General features: G+C 41.6%; 1 protein-coding gene across 4 annotated transcripts in view; it reads right to left on the bottom strand.

The window, feature by feature from the left end:
- Positions 1 to 19,457, bottom strand: part of TUBGCP3 (tubulin gamma complex component 3) — a 152,348-nt gene that overhangs the window by 111,637 nt on the left and 21,254 nt on the right. For all 4 annotated transcript variants that reach the window (XM_073350050.1, XM_073350029.1, XM_073350040.1 and 1 more), the window contains exons 4-7: positions 18,386 to 18,463; positions 17,466 to 17,683; positions 16,877 to 17,049; positions 13,896 to 14,014 (exon numbers count right to left, since the gene is read on the bottom strand). In XM_073350050.1, coding sequence (XP_073206151.1) covers positions 13,896 to 14,014; positions 16,877 to 17,049; positions 17,466 to 17,683; positions 18,386 to 18,463 — 588 coding nt within the window. The remainder of the gene's footprint in view (positions 1 to 13,895; positions 14,015 to 16,876; positions 17,050 to 17,465; positions 17,684 to 18,385; positions 18,464 to 19,457) is intronic.

A 19,457-nucleotide genomic window follows, 5' to 3' on the forward strand; every position in this document is an offset into this window, starting at 1 on the left:
CTACACAGTTTTGGCAACATGAAGTCGCCTGAAAGTAATTTTCACCCTCTATAAGGCTAAGTTACACTGCCAGAGCAGCGAAGAGTGCATGAGAATCAAACCTATTATTCTTCATTTGAATAAACACTTAAAGGCAGTTGAAGGACTGTCACTGTACTCATGCTATAGGCAGCATCCACCAGCTAAAAACTGTAGAAGGGGTTAAGAAAAGCATTTAGACGCACCCAGGGGTCCACTGCTCCCCCCCACACCCCTATCATTTTTCTGGCTCCTTGCCCCCACAATACAAGCATACTCTAGTCTCCTTACAGCCTCAAAAATGTTGATCCTTCATCTCTCTGGCCATTCCAAGCTTGGGTCCATCTTTAGTCTTCATTTCTAAACTCACTGGATGCACCATTTACAATCATTGCCTTGTGGTCCTCTCCTCCAGCTCCACCACAGATCACCCCCAGCCCATATCTGGCTTCCACTCTGCTTCACTGAAACTGCTGTCACCAGACTCTCAGGGCCACTATTCCATCCCATTTCTCCTTGACTTTTCTGCTGCTTTTAATACAGTTATACTCTCCTTTCATGGCATCTTGTCCCCAGCAACTCTGACCTCTCCTGGTTCTCCTCTTACTTCTTTGGAGATTCAGTGTATTTTAAATGGGTAATCCTACTATATTCCTGCTTTCCTAAAGTTCGGTTTATGACCTGTCATAAATATAAAGGGAAGGGTAAACCCCTTTGAAATCCCTCCTGGCCAGGGGAAAGCTCCTCTCACCTGTAAAGGGTTAAGAAGCTAAAGGTAACCTCGCTGGCACCTGACCAAAATGACCAATGAGGAGACAAGATACTTTCAAAAGCTGGGAGGAGGGAGAGAAACAAAGAGTCTGTGTCTGTCTGTAGTCGTCTTGGCCAGGGACAGAACAGGAATGGAGTCTTAGAACTTTTAGTAAGTAATCTAGCTAGGTATGTGTTAGATTATGATTTCTTTAAATGGCTGAGAAAAGAATTGTGCTGAATAGAATAACTATTTCTGTCTGTGTATCTTTTTTGTAACTTAAGGTTTTGCCTAGAGGGGTTCTCTATGTTTTTGAATCTAATTACCCTGTAAGATATCTACCATCCTGATTTTACAGGGGGGGATTTCTTTATTTCTATTTACTTCTATTTTTTATTAAAAGTCTTCTTGTAAAACACTGAATGCTTTTTCATTGTTCTCAGATCCAAGGGTTTGGGTCTGTGGTCACCTATGCAAATTGGTGAGGCTTTTTATCCAACATTTCCCAGGAAAGGGGGGGTGCAAGTGTTGGGAGGATTGTTCATTGTTCTTAAGATCCAAAGGTCTGGGTCTGTAGTCACCTAGGCAAATTGGTGAGGCTTTTTACCAAACCTTGTCCAGGAAGTGGGGTGCAAGGTTTTGGGAAGTATTTTGGGGGGAAGGACGCGTCCAAACAGCTCTTCCCCAGTAACCAGTATTAGTTTGGTGGTGGTAGCGGCCAGTCCAAGGATAACGGATGTAATATTTTGTACCTTGGGGAAGTTTTGACCTAAGCTGGTAAAGATAAGCTTAGGAGGTTTTTCATGCAGGTCCCCACATCTGTACCCTAGAGTTCAGAGTGGGGGAGGAACTGTGACATGGTGGCACAGTGGTGGGATTAACCTGAAATCATTTTGAGATCCAGTTGAGATTTTTTGAACTAGAAATACAGATTTTAAAAAGGAATTTTTAGGAAGTCCAGAAAGCAGCTTTGAAACTGAAAGCAGCTTGGTTTCTCTCTGCTTTGTGGCCAAGCAGAGACAAAAGGGGATTATCTTGTGAATTGCAGGTTTTCTTTGCCTGGAGGCAGGGTACTTAACTCCTGCAGGGAAATTCACAGTCTTCCAACCCAGAGGTTTTTTTTTCTTTTCTTCCTCAAAGTAAATAGAGGGTGTGTGCTCTACCCATTTGCCTGGAGACAAAAGTGGCAGGGTTTTTTTTAGGATTTTGATTTTTTTTTTTGTTTTACAAGGAGCACAGGTTTGAAAAGAAATTTTTTTTTCTTTGGGCTGGGTAAGCAGGTTTCCAAGTAGTTGGAGGTTTTTTGCTTTAATTTGGGCCCAGAGCAGAGACAAGGGAATTGTCTTTTTCTGTAGGCTGACAATCACTATCAGAGAATAGGTATTCTATTCCAGCACAGCAAAATTTTACAGCCAAGTTTTGTTTGTTTATTTCTAAACCTCGGGTGTAAAGTTAGTTAAAAACAGAGAGGTTAGAATGGCCAAATCCTCGGCTCGACTACAGATGGAATTAGCCAAATTTCAGGCTGAGGAAAAACAAAGGGAACATGAAAGACAGATAGAACTCATGCGGCTGGAGAAGGAGGTACAGGAGGCTGCCCACAAGAGGGAAATGGAGGCAAGGAAGCATGTGGAGGAGATGGAGAGGATAAAGGCCCAGCAGAATATACCAACAAACCCTAGCAATCCTTCTCCAGGTACCACTTCCCATCCCAGAAAGTTCCCCACCTACAAGGCAGGTGATGATACTGAGGCCTTCTTAGAAAACTTCGAAAGGGCCTGCCTTGGGTACAACATCTCTACTGACCAATACATGGTAGAGCTGAGGCCGCAGCTCAGTGGACCCTTAGCTGAGGTGGCAGCTGAAATGCCTAAAGAACATATGAACAAGTATGAACTGTTTAAATCCAAGGCGAGAGTCAGAATGGGGATAACACCCGAGCAGTCTCGTCGGAGGTTCCGAGCCCTAAGGTGGAAACCAGACATGTCATTTACCCGACATGCCTACCACATTGTGAAACATTGGGATGCCTGGATATCAGGAGCAAGTGTTGAATCTCCAGTAAATTTGCCCTTCCTAATGCAAATGGAACAATTCTTAGAGGGTGTTCCTGAGGAAATAGAAAGATACATCCTAGATGGGAAACCCAAAACTGTAATCGAGGCAGGAGAGATTGGAGCCAGATGGGTGGAGGTGGCAGAGAAGAAGAAAACTGGTCGCAGTTGGAGCTGAGACCAGAAGGGACCACCCCAGACCATACCCTATTACCGGGGGCCGCCCAAAGCCCCACCTACCTCCCAAAGAACCCTCCAGACCCCTTATCGTCCCACCACCCCATTCTCCAGCAACCCACCTCGCCCCGGTGACCCGTCAGCTGGACGATGTTTTAAATGTAACGAGCTGGGGCATGTAAAGGCCAACTGCCCCAAGAACCCCAACAGATTACAGTTCATTGCACCGGAATCACACCAGAGGTCCACAGGCCCAGATACCTCCCAGATACCCTTGGAGCGGAGGGAAACTGTGAGTGTGGGCGGGAAGAAGGTCACCGCGTGGAGGGACACCGGAGCACAAGTGTCAGCTATCCATGCTTCCTTAGTGGACCCCAATTTAATCAACCCAGAGATCCAAGTGACGATTCAACCCTTCAAGTCCAACTCTTTCAATTTGCCTACAGCCAAGTTGCCTGTCCAGTACAAGGGCTGGTCAGGAATGTGGACTTTTGCAGTCTATGATGATTATCCCATCCCCATGCTGTTGGGGGAAGACTTGGCCAATCACGTGACGCAGGCCAAGAGGGTGGGAACGGTCACCCGCAGCCAGGCTAAACAAGCCGTGAGGCCTAGCTCTGTTCCGGAAACTTCTATCAGGGCCCGGTCAGAGGTGATGGACCCGGACCCCAGGCCAATGTCTGCAACAGCAGTAGTGGATCCAGTCCCAGAGACCCAGACGGAACCAGTCCCAGAACCGGAACCAGCCAAACAACCAACACCAGACCCCGTGCCAGCACTGAATCCAGTACTTGCAAGCTCAACACCAGAGGGCCCCACCGAACCTGAACTGGCAGCAGCCGATAACCCTACACAAGAGGCTCAGCCGGAGCCTGAATCCCAACATAGTGCACCAGCGGAGAGCGGTTCACAGTCAACAGAAACAGCTCCATCCCCTATATCGCTTCCAGAGGGACCAAGCCTATGTCCCCAATCCAATGAGGAACTGATGTCTCCAGCATCAAGGGAACAGTTCCAGACCGAACAGGAAGCAGATGAAAGCCTCCAGAGAGCGTGGACGGCGGCACGGAGCAACCCACCGCCTCTCAGCTCTTCTAATCGATCCAGGTTTGTTGTAGAAAGAGGACTTTTATACAAGAAAACTCTTTCTGGGGGACACCAGGAAGACTGGCATCCTCAGAGACAGTTGGTAGTTCCAACTAAATACCGGGCCAAGCTCTTGAGCTTAGCCCATGATCACCCTAGTGGCCATGCTGGGGTGAACAGGACCAAAGACCGTTTGGGGGGGGTCATTCCACTGGGAGGGAATGGGCAAGGATGTTTCTACCTATGTCCAGTCTTGTGAGGTGTGCCAAAGAGTGGGAAAACCCCAAGACCAGGTCAAAGCTCCTCTCCAGCCACTCCCCATCATTGAAGTTCCATTTCAGCGAGTAGCTGTGGATATTCTGGGTCCTTTTCCGAAAAAGACACCCAGAGGAAAGCAGTACATACTGACTTTCATGGATTTTGCCACCCGATGGCCGGAAGCAGTAGCTCTAAGCAACACCAGGGCTAAAAGTGTGTGCCAGGCACTAGCAGACATTTTTGCCAGGGTAGGTTGGCCCTCCGACATCCTCACAGATGCAGGGACTAATTTCCTGGCAGGAACTATGAAAAACCTTTGGGAAGCTCATGGGGTAAATCACTTGGTTGCCACTCCTTACCATCATCAAACAAATGGCATGGTGGAGAAGTTTAATGGAACTTTGGGGGCCATGATACGTAAATTCGTAAATGAGCACTCCAATGATTGGGACCTAGTATTGCAGCAGTTGCTCTTTGCCTACAGAGCTGTACCACATCTCAGTTTAGGGTTTTCCCCATTTGAACTTGTATATGGCTGTGAGGTTAAGGGGCCATTGGAGTTGGTGAAGCAGCAATGGGAGGGATTTACACCTTCTCCAGGAGCTAATATTCTGGACTTTGTAACCAACCTACAAAACACCCTCCGAACCTCTTTAGCCCTTGCTAAAGAAAACTTACAGGATGCTCAAAAAGAGCAAAAAGCCTGGTATGATAAACATGCCAGAGAGCGTTCCTTCAAAGTAGGAGACCAGGTCATGGTCTTAAGGGCGCTCCAGGCCCATAAAATGGAAGCATCGTGGGAAGGGCCATTCACGGTCCAGGAGCGCCTGGGAGCTGTTAATTATCTCATAGCATTCCCCACCTCCAACCGGAAGCCTAAGGTGTACCATATTAATCATGTCACGGTTCCTCCCCCACTCTGAACTCTAGGGTACAGATGTGGGGACCTGCATGAAAAACCTCCCAAGCTTATCTTTACCAGCTTAGGTCAAAACTTCCCCAAGGCACAAAATATTACATCCGTTATCCTTGGACTGGCCGCTACCACCACCAAACTAATACTGGTTACTGGGGAAGAGCTGTTTGGACGCGTCCTTCCCCCCAAAATACTTCCCAAAACCTTGCACCCCACTTCCTGGACAAGGTTTGGTAAAAAGCCTCACCAATTTGCCTAGGTGACTACAGACCCAGACCCTTGGATCTTAAGAACAATGAACAATCCTCCCAACACTTGCACCCCCCCTTTCCTGGGAAATGTTGGATAAAAAGCCTCACCAATTTGCATAGGTGACCACAGACCCAAACCCTTGGATCTGAGAACAATGAAAAAGCATTCAGTGTTTTACAAGAAGACTTTTAATAAAAAATAGAAGTAAATAGAAATAAAGAAATCCCCCCTGTAAAATCAGGATGGTAGATATCTTACAGGGTAATTAGATTCAAAAACATAGAGAACCCCTCTAGGCAAAACCTTAAGTTACAAAAAAGATACACAGACAGAAATAGTTATTCTATTCAGCACAATTCTTTTCTCAGCCATTTAAAGAAATCATAATCTAACACATACCTAGCTAGATTACTTACTAAAAGTTCTAAGACTCCATTCCTGTTCTGTCCCTGGCCAAGACGACTACAGACAGACACAGACCCTTTGTTTCTCTCCCTCCTCCCAGCTTTTGAAAGTATCTTGTCTCCTCATTGGTCATTTTGGTCAGGTGCCAGCGAGGTTACCTTTAGCTTCTTAACCCTTTACAGGTGAGAGGAGCTTTCCCCTGGCCAGGAGGGATTTCAAAGGGGTTTACCCTTCCCTTTATATTTATGACATGGCCCCTCCTCCTCCTCCTCCTCTTTTACTTAGATGAGCTCATCATATCACATAGATTCAACTACTGTCTTTAGAGTGGCAACTTACAGAATAGCCTTTCCACTCCTGACCGTTCCCACATCTCAGCCTACCTAGAGCCTGTTTGGATAGATCACCAGTAACAGGGATCAAACGTGAACTCTTTAGACCCATACCTACCCCATCTCTATCTTCTAACACTGCTGACAATACCACTATACCTGACTCCCCAGCACATGAATCTGATTCCTATCTCTTGAGCCTCACCATCATGGCCATGTCCATATCTTGCCATTTCTCCCATAACACTTAAGATTTGATTTTTTCCTTTCTATACACACAGCTAGAAATCTTGTCGAGGCCCTCATTTCCTTAGGTGAGCGGCAGACACCACCAATTTGGTTGACGTAATGCACCCTCTCTACACATGCACATCATACATAAATTTGAAAGCTTATTATGTCTACCTTAAGATGAAGTATGATGTGGTGCTGTCAAGTAGTGCTGATACCATAAAAATAGGGATAAAAAATAACATCAACACTTTCAAATGACCATGGTGAAATATGTGCATTAATTTGTTAGTTTAATGACTATTTATAATTTGGAGAGACCAAATTAGATTTTTGACCTCAAAGCATAACAACAATCTTATTAAATTTGCACAAGTATCATTCAAATATAATAGCACTGGTGACATTTCTAGTCAACATTATCATCATCATCTTGTTAATCATTATGATCTCTGCCAAGACTACAAGGGTTATCACAGTCTTCATTGCCTTGGCATGAACATGGTTCTGTACAGGGAAGATTGTGACATAGTTGATTGTGCAACAAACTCTACAGGTACAAACCCGAATAAGTTTTGTAGAAGCTCGGGTGCCATTGGGCCCTTGAAATATAGAAGTAGTTCATCATCCACATTTTTCTATTTATTTTGCAATGGTGATCCAGTATCTGGCGAGAAGACATCCAAATCTTTGTTTGCAAAGATGCCTCTTTTGACATGCTCTTCAAAACTGTCTCACATGGTGGGAGTTTGGCCAGTGACTTGTCCTTTTTGATAGCTACATTCAGACACAAGCAATTGAAGTCTCTGAGCGTCCTTTTCTTTCTTGGCCTGGTCATACAGCACTGCTACCAACTTTCTTGCTGCAGAAATTGGGCCTTGTCCGTCATTCATTCCCAGTTTAGCAAGATCTCTTAAGCAGAAAGCTCCTTATGTTTGTGTTTAATGTTGTCAAATCCCCCTCCCTGCCCCAAACCAAATAAGGAAGACAGAGTCACACCCTGTTAATGCATGTACAGGGGAAAGTATCTTGCACAAGACAGGAGTGAGTGTGTCACAGATTGCATGCACAGGTATAAAGTAATACTTGTCAGTTGTACTGACAGGTCAGGTGTCTGAAAGTAGTGAACAGCAAGGACCAAAATATCTGTATCAGGTGACCTACCTAATTACTATGGTTCCTTTCACACCAATAGATAAAAAGCCCTATTGGCACAAGCAGCATGCAGAAGCACGCTGGTGTCTGTTTCCTCTTGAGCAATGTACAAGCCCTGGGCTTCTTCAACATTTCTACTGGTGATGGACTTTGTTGCTTCACCATTGGAAAAGCCTCCAGCAAGGAGGAGCGTTTTTGCTGGGTGTGCTCCTACACACAGGTGCATTTTGAACAATATATTCAGAGGAATGTTACAAGTGACTGCTTGCTGGATGCCACATTTAGAAACTTCTTCCATGGAGGCACAGGGCTTCCAGGAATCTCCTGGTATTTCTTGCATCCAACTTTAGACTCTGTCTAGCACTGTCGGTCTTACCTGCAGTTCACAGTTACTGTTCCCATATCTGTCAAAGACTTAGATTACAGAATTAGCTTTGTCAATCCTTTTAGGACCTGCCTCAATTACTCAGCAGCCGATCAATCAATTTTGTGGAATTTGTCTCCAGCCATCATTTGTATGACTGCCATGGCATGTGATGTACACTATGGTTTCTTTGTTGCATGCTCTTAGCTCATACATTCTTTCAGCTTGAGCTTCCAGCTAATACCTTAATTCAGCTTTGTCTGCTCTTCTCATTCATCAGCATGGAAGAGGAACATAGGCAGAGGTCCTAATAGGTGACAATAACAGTTGCCATTGAAACATCATCTCTGCTTCTTGATGAGGAAAGGGCTCTGCAAAAAACAAACTTCTGGACTGATGGCTGCTGTGACTGTTCATCACTTACCAGACTTAAATTTGGTTGTCTTAGTTATGTTTTGTTGCCAGACTTCTCGACTGGGCTGAAGAAGCTACGTGTCCCATCAGAATCAAGAGCACTTCTCACAAATCTGTTTGTTCTTCATCAACATCTGCTATTTTCACAAGAGACTCTTGTACATCTGATGCTACATGCAGCTTAGTAGATATGTTGATAAGCATCTCTGGATGTGATTCATGGTTACATGACTTTGCCATATTGTTGGTGATGTGATTGGTAAGAGCTGTAACATGCTCTTCATCCCTCTTCAGTGTAGAGGCAAAGACTTGTTGGGGACTGTCTCTTCACTATTTCTTGTTACTTCACTTCTTTCTGTCTTAGCTTTTGCATATCCACTCAGGACATGTCTTGTGAGGGTCCACCTGACAAAGGCTGGCTTCCTTCCTGTCAGTCCTACAATCCCATTACTGCCCTTTGAGTCTTTGATGACACTCAACTGTTCCCACATCACTCCAAATTCCATTAAAAGAATGAGGAGTCTGGTGAACAGCAAATTCCCCAGGTTCAAAGGCACTGTGTACTTAGAACGAGATTTAACACATCAAGAATATAGACGGGTTTCCATCTGGCATAGCTGGGCCTGTTAGCAGTAAAAAAAAAAAAAAAAAAAAAAAAAAGCATGGAAGTATGACATATTATGTGTGTAGATGAAGTTTCCAACCATCCTCTCACTCTGCATAGACCATTTAGAAGCAGTATCTCCATAACCTGGAGAAAGCAATCCCAGAACTTGAACGTAGTAGATTAGGCATATCCCTATGTCTGAAATTCCTCCAGTAGTAGAAGCAGCATATGCTGAATTACAGCATCATCAATCTCTTTAATGACTTGTTGTAAGGAGGACTCAATGCCTTCAGACTCGGCACATGTTGTGAGTGGTCAGCCAACATTTGCCAGACAAAATGCTAGAAATACAGGAGTAACTCCTCTCTAGTCACACCATTTAAAAAGTGAACAACATTTCAGAGCACTCAGGTCCTCAAATGCTAAAGTCAGCCAATATAAAAGCATGGCTGAATTGCTTACCACCAAACATTTGATTTGCAGTACAAGCCGCATACACATCAGAAACAAGCAGTCCTGCATCTCCCCAAAAATGCAATAAAAAAAGCACAGGCTGTGAAAAACTACTCAGGCAAATCACATTGGTACCAAGCTCATTTGGGAGAGCCCATTTCACTTGTTGAGCAACAGCATATGGCTGCTGCTCCATGGTCTGAATGGCATGATGCTGTTGTAGAGCTGATGAGATTGCCTTACATTGGTAAAGGACTTTGTACATATCAGCTGGTCTGGCATCCACAATAAGTGCACATGCAACTTTTGTGTAGGTGCACTTAGTTGCAAGCTTATGGCTGAAATCAGTCCAGACTGGAATCACCTGAGCATGAACAATGTCAACCTCAGCAGTCATAAAAGACAACAGAAGAGATTTCAAACAGCAGTCGTTTGTAGGTGACAAGAGTTTATTTTCTCAAGTACTTTTTCCATGGTGAGACAGTTCTGGACATGTTCTAGGTTTTTCAAATGCTGCACACTGCACAAGAGACTCATTGCCTGGAGAGAGTAAGTGACTTTTCTCTCCAACACTTCAGTGATATTTCTGGTCATGCTGGACTATCTGCAGCCTGTTCTTGAAATACCACTCTAGCCTTTCATTGGAAAGTATTCTTTCCATCAATGGCCTCTACGCTGATGTCTATCAAAATCTCATCCATGAAGGAGATGATAATCTGTTAAATACTATGCACTCCGCAACTAAGAGGCATCTTCTTTGAATGTCTTCGGAACTGTTGGCTGAATTATGTGTCTCAATCAACCAACCAAAAGAGACACTTCTGTTCCAACTGGGGCACAAAAGCAGATGACCTCTGACAACTACAATGACCTAGCTTTGAATAATATTCTGAGGCATTCATTTTGGCTATTTCAGACACAAGGATTGAAATGGCATTATACAAAGCTACCTGTTCATTTAAAAGCTGTTCATCAGGCTCACTCGCCAGAAGAACATCTACAAACGATCTCAATGACTTAAGTTCCTGTTTCAGATTACTAGCAGCTTGACTAAAGTCAGCTAGTGTTATTGATCAGTATAGAATAAGGATAGACTTGTTTTGTCCATGCTATTCATGGCATGAAGTTTCAGAAGTTGCATTTTTCTAATCTTGCCTGTAATTTGCTACTGAAATAGCTTGCAGGATCTACATCTAAGAGAAATAGGGATTTATATCTTTGTAGGAGCTTGGAAAGGAGAAGAGCCTTCTTGCTTTACATAAGATCATTGTCTATCTCTTCAATCAGCTGATAAAATGCAATGTCATAAGGTGATTATTGTTGCAGTATAACTAGATGGCTTTGCTTTAAGATTCATTTTACTCAAGTAGGAAGAAAAAGGCATGTTGAGTGATAAACTGCATCCTTAGCAATCAAGTCTTACATAGATATTCCATGAAAAGTCATCTCCTCTTCGAAGTGATGCCTCCCTTAGTTTGGTTGCTCTCTCATATATTTCTATTTTATGATGTTTCTTGTCCATATTGTGTGCTTTGCCTCAGGCCAACAATGCAACAGGAGCAAATGCTGGAGGGTGTGCTTGCTCTGGTGGCTATAGAAGCAGATGAATATGATGCTCTCTGATCGGATTCAGAGTCTATTTTCTTTCCTGGGTTCAGTACAACTCTGACATGTACCAAATTCTACTTGCTTATGTATTTCTGAAAGCAAACCCTATGAAGGCGTATAGGTAGCACATCATCTAAACTAGAAAACTCATCCAGTAGCTGCCAACAGAATTCATCTCTCCTGGCTTCTGCTGCCAGCACCAAGAATTCTGTACAGCACTGGTGGATTTTGACAATTTTACATTCTTTTGATTTTCTTGACAAATAACATTTTTCGAAGTTTGTGGAGAGTCTTTTTCTATTTGATGTAAGCTTTAAGAGCCTTGCATTCGCCATATCTTCATATACTGTAACATCCCTGTAGAGGTAAAATTCCCAAAGGATTAGCATTACCACCACCACTTTTCATTTTGTACAAGTATACAAATATATGCTAAATTAGATATAAACTAGATCTGTTAGTATCAAAATGGCCATTTTTGTTTGGTGAGCACTTTGAAGTCCAATATGAAGCTGTGTATTGTCATCTCTAAATTAACACTGATCTGTGCATAAGTGTCACTGGATTAAAAACCTAGTTTTCAGAATTATTTCAAAGGCTAGTACTGCATGCACAGGCAATGACAAATTAAAGCCATCTGTCAGGCACACTGGATGCTACATTGTATGTACAACGGTTTACAAATGGAGAAGCATTACATTAGGAATTCATGTGCATTTACATGTACACGTAAATGCACATGAATTCCTAATGTAATGCTTCTCCATTATGTAGTACAAACTACCTAGTACATTATATAGTACAAACTATGGGAAACTGATCTGGTCAGCAAGTTTCAACGGAATATATACAAAACTATTATAATCGCTTGGTAGATACTTGGACAATTAAGAATATGTGATGTGAAAACATTTCATGTTAGCATATTGCAAAACGTGGATATTCGCCATTTTTGCTACAGGCATTTTTGCTTCATCATTTCTGGAAAAAAAATACTTGTCCATGCAAAACTAATAAAAATATTTTAATACATTGTCATTTGATAGCTTTAACCAATAAATACCACCTTAAGGTGTTGAAATTAACGTAAACAGTAAAACCTGTAGTCATACTGCAGTGTTTCTGGTACTGTGCAAAAAATGACACTAACTTCGTTTCACCCTGCCTAAAGGCTTACAGCATCACTTTACTGCTCCACATCATACCTCATCTAAATGTATATATAATAAGATTTTAAATTATATAATGATGTGGGTGTGTGTAGGGTGGGTACATTAAGCTCCAAAATATGGCCCTTTCTGGAGAACTGCTACATGCTTATCTTCAATAATTGCTGTAGCCTGCAAACACCCACATTGCCCTTTCCCAGACCAACAAAAATTCTACAGCTTAGATAACGTTCTTTGCTTATTCTTCTCAACATGTATCTCTCATACTCCCCTTCAATTTCCTCCATTAGCTCTGTGACACAGAGACCCATTGGTACCAACAGGCAAAGGATTCACTGTTCTTTACAAGCAACCGTCTCAGACCAGACAAACTCACTACACCTAATATACAAAACTTTCATGGCATTTATCCAAGCAGGATATCCTGTGAGGTCTCTATTGTAACTTACCAATACTCAATCATTGCGAGATGGGTGTATAATTAATATTTAAGAAATAACATAACTATATTGAAAATTATATCCTTTATGGTCTTGGAGTTAAAATGAGTCACCAGGAAACCATAAGGCTCAGTGCTAGCCCATTGAAGCAGGAGGAAGTTGTTACCTCTCACCGGCTAGCCAATTAAGTAATGTACTGCTCAACTGTCCACTGTTGCAACAGCCCAGAAAGGTCAATGGAAAACCATGAGAGAACCATCAAAACCTGTTGGAGGTAAAAAGGAAACTTAACAGACAGGGGATCTCCCTGTTTGTTAATAAAGACAAAAGACTGATTCAGTATATCACAGGGTGCAGAAAGACACTCTGATTCCATTCACTGAGGAGACATCTTGTTGAGCATGGTTGTTTCAGGAAAGATTGGATCATGGTTCCTGTACTATGTGTTATACAGGAGTGGTGATTTAAGGTAAAAATGGTAAACTGGGGTGCACTGCTCCTTTGAGAGCAGAAGGCTCTGGGATTTCTGTGAGTACCAAGTGTCAGGGGCTGGATATCACAGGGGAACACTTAAAGAAGACTCAAGGACTTAGAGGCACTTCTTGTTAACCTGCAAGGCAATGACAGGGCTGGCATAGCCCAGAGGAGAGTGCTTCCATGGCTGAAAGGATAGAGATGTTAGGAAGCTAACACCCAGCCACTATAGGCAAGACTCCCTCTTGTTAGAGGGAGCCCTGTAAACTGCCATAAGTTCCTCTTTATCCATCATATACAATTGCTTGTACTTACTTTCATGGCCCTTCACAGGTCTGCACCTTCCCAATTATCCACCCCACCTCTTAACACACCTAACATCCAACAATACTAGCCTCATCCACTTTGATGGGATCATCTCCATCCTTTATTCTACACTGCCCCTTTACGCATACAATGCCCTCTCTGAACTAGTTTTTAAAGCCACTCTCCTCCCCCATCTTTTTGCAGGCAGTACACAAGAAGTGGCCTTGAAGATGGTTTGACCAACAGACAGTGGATAAGTTTAGAGGCTGTTGGGTATTACTGATAAGTTGGGTTTTCTTAAAAAATTAAATTGTACATAAAGTGTATATAAATATTGTACATTCCAATGGTATCCCTCTCCCCTAAGCTTTCCTGCCTGTTCTGATTCCATTCATAAATAAAGTGTGATAGCAACTGTACAGTACCTTTCCTTCTACTTTATAGCAGTTTTCAGAATTACACATTTTGATGTTTTTGCCATCTATTCCCTGGAAGACGTACAAAATATCTCTTACAAGGTTTGCTTCAGTTATTTCAACATTGCCTAAAAAAAAGAGAACATTGGTTAAGACTGTTTAGATTTGTAAGGTTTCAGAGTAGCAGCCGTGTTAGTCTGTATCCGTAAAAAGAAAAGGAGTACTTGTGGCACCTTAGAGACTAACAAATTTATTAGAGCATAAGCTTTCGTGAACTAAAGCTCACTTCATCGGATGCATACTGATGAAGTGAGCTGTAGCTCACGAAAGCTTATGCTCTAATAAATTTGTTAGATTTGTAAGGATACTTAGATTATTCTTTTTAAAAGTTACGTAGAAGTTGAATTGAAAAACAAAAAGACTACCTTCCATTTATTTTAATTTTTCAATGATGAAATTGTCCTGAGGAGGCACAAAGAAAGCCATATGCCTATACCTGAAAACATACCAAAGCAGTTCAGCCACCAGATGTGCGCACTCTAAACTTAGCACAACATTCCAGAGACTATGAAAGGAACAGACAGCCTTTAAGGTCAACTCCATTTTGATCTTACCATAAGTGAAAGTAGCCCTGAATAATTCCTTGTCCTTTCTTGACAGCACAGTTGAAATTTGTTTGTTGTTTCAGAGTTAATTTTTTAATAGTCTCCTTTGGAGACAATACAGCTCATCCATGAAGGAGATCTGCTTATTAAAAAAATGTTTCTTGTGAAATCAGGATATTTTTCTTATATTAAAAAATTACTCCAGTGTTGGGTGCTGGGAGATCACTCAAACTTTGTCACTTTACAGCCTTTAAATCCCAGGTAAAGTAAACACAGAGAAAAATTTAAGTTATCCTCCTACAAAAAAATCTAGCTCTTGATTCAGTAGAGCTTAAGGTGCTGGAGCATCCAATTTGTCCTCTAGTTCACAGCTCTGATTGAAGTCCAGACTGCTTTTGTGCCTCAGGCTAGTTATCAATTTACAGAAGGCAATTCAAGATAGCGAGCAGCTTGTCTTCATTTGCTGGTCTTACAGTATCCTGTACTTTTGTGACCCTATTTGAGGCTAAGAACAAAGCCATTTCAGTCTTGATGATGTTCTCAGTATCATCTACAGATTCTGTCCTAATAGGACGCTGCCTCTTCTGGAATTGGCAAGAGATCTGTCCTGATTTGGGAACCCCAATGAGTTCCTTTACCATCTCCCCCAATTTTTGTAATAAGAAACAGGTGTGCTGGTTTAGGCTAAGGAAGCCAGCTGGGTCATCTAAGGATACAATCTACAGAAGTCAAGAGAGGCTGGCTTCATATCAACATCCAGAACCTGTGCTATAAGACTTATTTAAGTGTAGCAAGGTTTTCTGAACACCTCACAGACAAATAAAGCTAGTCTATGTTATGCTTTAAAAACACTCCCATCAGCTAAGAGGGTACAAATTCTCAAACATAGCTGAAAAGTATTACCTGAACAAGTTTATTTCACAACAGAGAAAATAAAAGGTTCTCCAAAGTCACTGTATCTGCAGATCCATATGAACTTTCTCTTCCTTTCTCCCTTCTTCAGAAAGTCAATAGTCTGGAGGAAGGAGAGAGGAACTGAGGGCATATGACAGTGTGGTGGGGGATCCTTTTACAGATTCAGCTCAAATGGGGGTGCACTCTTACATCTAGCATTTCAACTGTTAGACAGCTCTAGAACAGGTTCACAACTCCTGAACTGTGCATTTGCAGAGGCAATATCAGAGAATGCCAATTAACAGTAATCAGCCTATTTACAGAGCTCTGTAATTATCTGTATGTTTTGTAAATTTCAATAGCTGCCTGTTCTCATATTTGGAATGTGGTTTTACTCCAAAAAGTGACTGACACTTCATGTACACTTAATATAATTTGTTCCTTGTATAAATTAAGAGTCCTACCTGCTGGTACACTGAGAAAAATAAGTTTTTACTACTTTTTAATCGTATTAGCATTGAAAAGCTAGCATGACCATAAGAGACTGGGCTAAATTATATATTTCCTCTTGTGCATTCACAGTATTGTTAATCAGATTCTAATTGCAAGGCCAAATTCTCTCTTCAGTTACAAATGTACACTCCGTTTGGTCTATTCTTTTTTTCCTAGCCACAATACACAACTGGAATAACTCAGCTTGATTTTCAAATCCAGGATACATTTTGCAGGGTTGGCAGCTAGGAGATCTTTTATTTGCTAACTGACCAAATTTATTCAGGAAGCAGTTGAAAAAAAATGGCATTGTGAGGCACCTTGTCTCTTTTTAGTCACTGTTCAGCGTTGATCTTGTTAATACGAGAATGGGAGAGGTTTCTGAATACAAGTAGATGGAAGGTTAACTTTCCTCAACAGCTCCTCCACAGTTGAGTTAGCTACTTAAATTGGCCAAATGCTTTGTTCAGTTAATGTAAAACCAAGAGTGGCTCCTTCAAAGTCTATTCAGTCTTATATATGTGAATATAAATAGTTCTATATGTTTTGTGGTTTTGTCCCCCTTGTTGTCCTTTTCCCCTGAGGCTTTTGGTTATCATTATAGACACTGCAGCTTTTAAAAGCATATTCATTCACAATCCATCTGCTCTGCTACTTGGTCCTGCTGTCCACAGCAATGGATTAGGTCTATGATACTTGCAATATCAAAGAAAAGAGGAATTTGGAATGGGGAGAATGTGTACTCAAACCATTTTTTTCCACCCCACAACAGGAACAGAGGAATGTAGAAAAGTTAATGGTCAAATACACTGCTCTTTTGTATATGTGCTGTCTTCCTACCTTCAAATCTGCCCTTGTGGGAAAGTTCTTCACATATAGTAACACGCAATGGAACAGAAGCTATTCCCAGGAAGAGTATAGAATAGTCACAACAAAACAAGAAAACAAAAAAGTTGCAGGAAGAAGAAAAAAAACTTTAGCAAAAAGCATCTTGCTCACCACTTGTCTCCCCTTCTCGCCTTGACCTTGGCACATTGCGAGAGACAGTGTTTGGAAGGCCTTTTGAGGTAGAGCTTTGTAACGAAGGCTGGCCAGCAGTTAGAGCCCATGCAAGACGTGAACCCAGCTGTTGACGAAGGCAGTCTCCCACCCCTGGAGCTTGATAGGATTGTCTAAAAAGACAGGAAGAAAACAATGTTAACAGGACAGTGTATGAAGTCTGCACAACTGCTGCCTCTATCATAGCTGTTCTGCAGATAAACCGAGGACTTCATCATCCAAGACTGCAAGGCACGTAAACTTCACAGGCACCAAGTTGAAACAGAGTGTAATGCAAAAGAGTGACATGAAGATATTCACTAACAGGAATTGTGAACAAGTTAACCATATATTCCTTCTATTCCTTCATTCAGCCATGTAGTCGATAAACCCATAACAATATTTTGAGGTTTGCTGCAGTGAAAATGTATGTGGATACCCATACTGAACGTGCTTATCACTGTAAGAAATTTGAAATCACTGGATAAAAATGCTAAGTAATATTAAAAATATTTATCGAAGTCTTCACTATAGGGAAGATTTAAATTACCCTGGAAGGAGGGACTGTGGAGTTGGCGTTGGCCCATTCAGGGCATACATGCTTATGCTGCTGATCCCACTGCTCGCCATACTGCCCACACTCTGGGCAGACTGAGCATTGCGGTCCTGGTAATTCAATGGAAGGCTTTGAGGCCTGGCATAGTAGTAAGGGGTTGAGTGAGCATCTCGCGGCAATGCTTGAGCAAACAATGTGGCATAACTTGACACCTTAAAGACAAAACACAAATTGAGAGTTACTTTAATCAATCACATCAGTAGCTAAAATATTTTTTCTCCAACCGTGTGTCTGAACGGCTATTGCCTTTCCTAATAGTAAATTAAAGTCAGGTATATACTAGAAAAGGTTTGCTGGTATAGCTATATCAACAAAACCCTCTTAATGAAGAGGCAGCTTATACCAGCCAAAGAATGCATTTGGCAGCATTGTTCATTTCACTTTCCAAACTGGTATATACCATCCCAGCAAAAGCACATTTTTGCCAGTATAACTGCAACTACACTAGGACATTTGCTCCTAGCAAAGTGTTGCCAAAACACCATACCCCCAACCAAAATTGCTATATCAGCAAAAACAAAACACACAAACGTTCAGTATGGACTTGACCTAAGTTAAATCTATCCAAAGTGTTCCAGATAATGACTACCTTGCATGTTTAATTATTCAGTTTTATGCTTAAAGAGAATAGCTTCTTTAATTCTCATTGTTAGAATATTTACACAAAATACATTTTTAAAAGCATCCTTATAATTAAAAATTTCTTGCTTCCAGCCTTTCCAAGGACTTTGCAGATACTTTCCTTTTTGAAGATATTTGTTTTAGTCTGGATATTAACATCTCTTAACATTCCCATTTGGGATTTGTACTGAATTTTAAATATTTATGGAAGAAACAAAGAACCCCTTACCTACCTTGTTAGACTGCTTACGTGGGTCTTCACTAAGGCTGAGCAGGAGGTAGAGTATTGACCATTTGTTTTTCAGGACACCCTATTCAGAAATAGGCATGTATTAGATAATATCCAGTTAAAAACAGACATTGCTCCACAGTTATTGCCAGAGTTTATTGCATTTTTACCCCTACCTCGCAACCTAGATCATAAGCAACTCATTTCTATGTTGTAGTTGTAAAGAGCAGGCTAAAACTTTAACAAAACAAAACTACACATAAACATAATTTAAATATACACAGGGAGGATGTCTGAAGTCATGTTCTCAAGGTAGAGACACTGGAGTTTATATGTCAGTTCTATAAAGAAAACTTCCTCCAGCATTCAACTTTATTGTGTCAAATTCTCACATGCACTGAAAGAGGTCAACTAATCAGCACACCAAATTTTAAAATTCATAGCTAACTATAAAGGAAGTTTACATACTGCTTCATGTACGCCATACATCAGTCTCTCTTTGATCTAAATCAGCATCTTGGATTAACCCCTACTTTCTACAATAGAAATGAGGTGGAAGACCCAATCCCAACCTCTGAGAAATTTAACAAATAGCTGCCCTTTCTCTGCTGATCCCCCTTCAAGGAGGCTCCAGAATAAGAGGGATCGAACCTGGGATTTCTATAATCTCCATAAAGAACACAGAGACAAAGGAAACTACCAAACTATTTATGAAGTCAGAGGCACAGAGATCACATAGCTGTACTCAACTGTGGATTGTCCCAGAACAAAAATCAAGAGAAAGGAAAAGTGGAGCTGTGTAGGCTGCTATCTTGAAACACAGCATTATCAACCTTTTAAATCTCAATAGGAAAGTTGAACTGCAGGAGATAACTTAATGGTACATCCGTGTTAGATGAATTCCAATGTCACCTTGTAAGGAGTAATAAAGACAATTGTATAAAGATGTCCTTGTTTTTGCTGCACATTAATACACTTGGAACCATATACTCTATTCTATACCACTAACTAAAAAATATAAGGGAATATGGTGGCTGACCACTTTCAAATGAGTTGATGATGTATCACTTCATGGG

This window comes from Lepidochelys kempii, chromosome 1, assembly GCF_965140265.1.
Source record: "Lepidochelys kempii isolate rLepKem1 chromosome 1, rLepKem1.hap2, whole genome shotgun sequence".
Classification (NCBI taxonomy): domain Eukaryota; kingdom Metazoa; phylum Chordata; order Testudines; family Cheloniidae; genus Lepidochelys; species Lepidochelys kempii.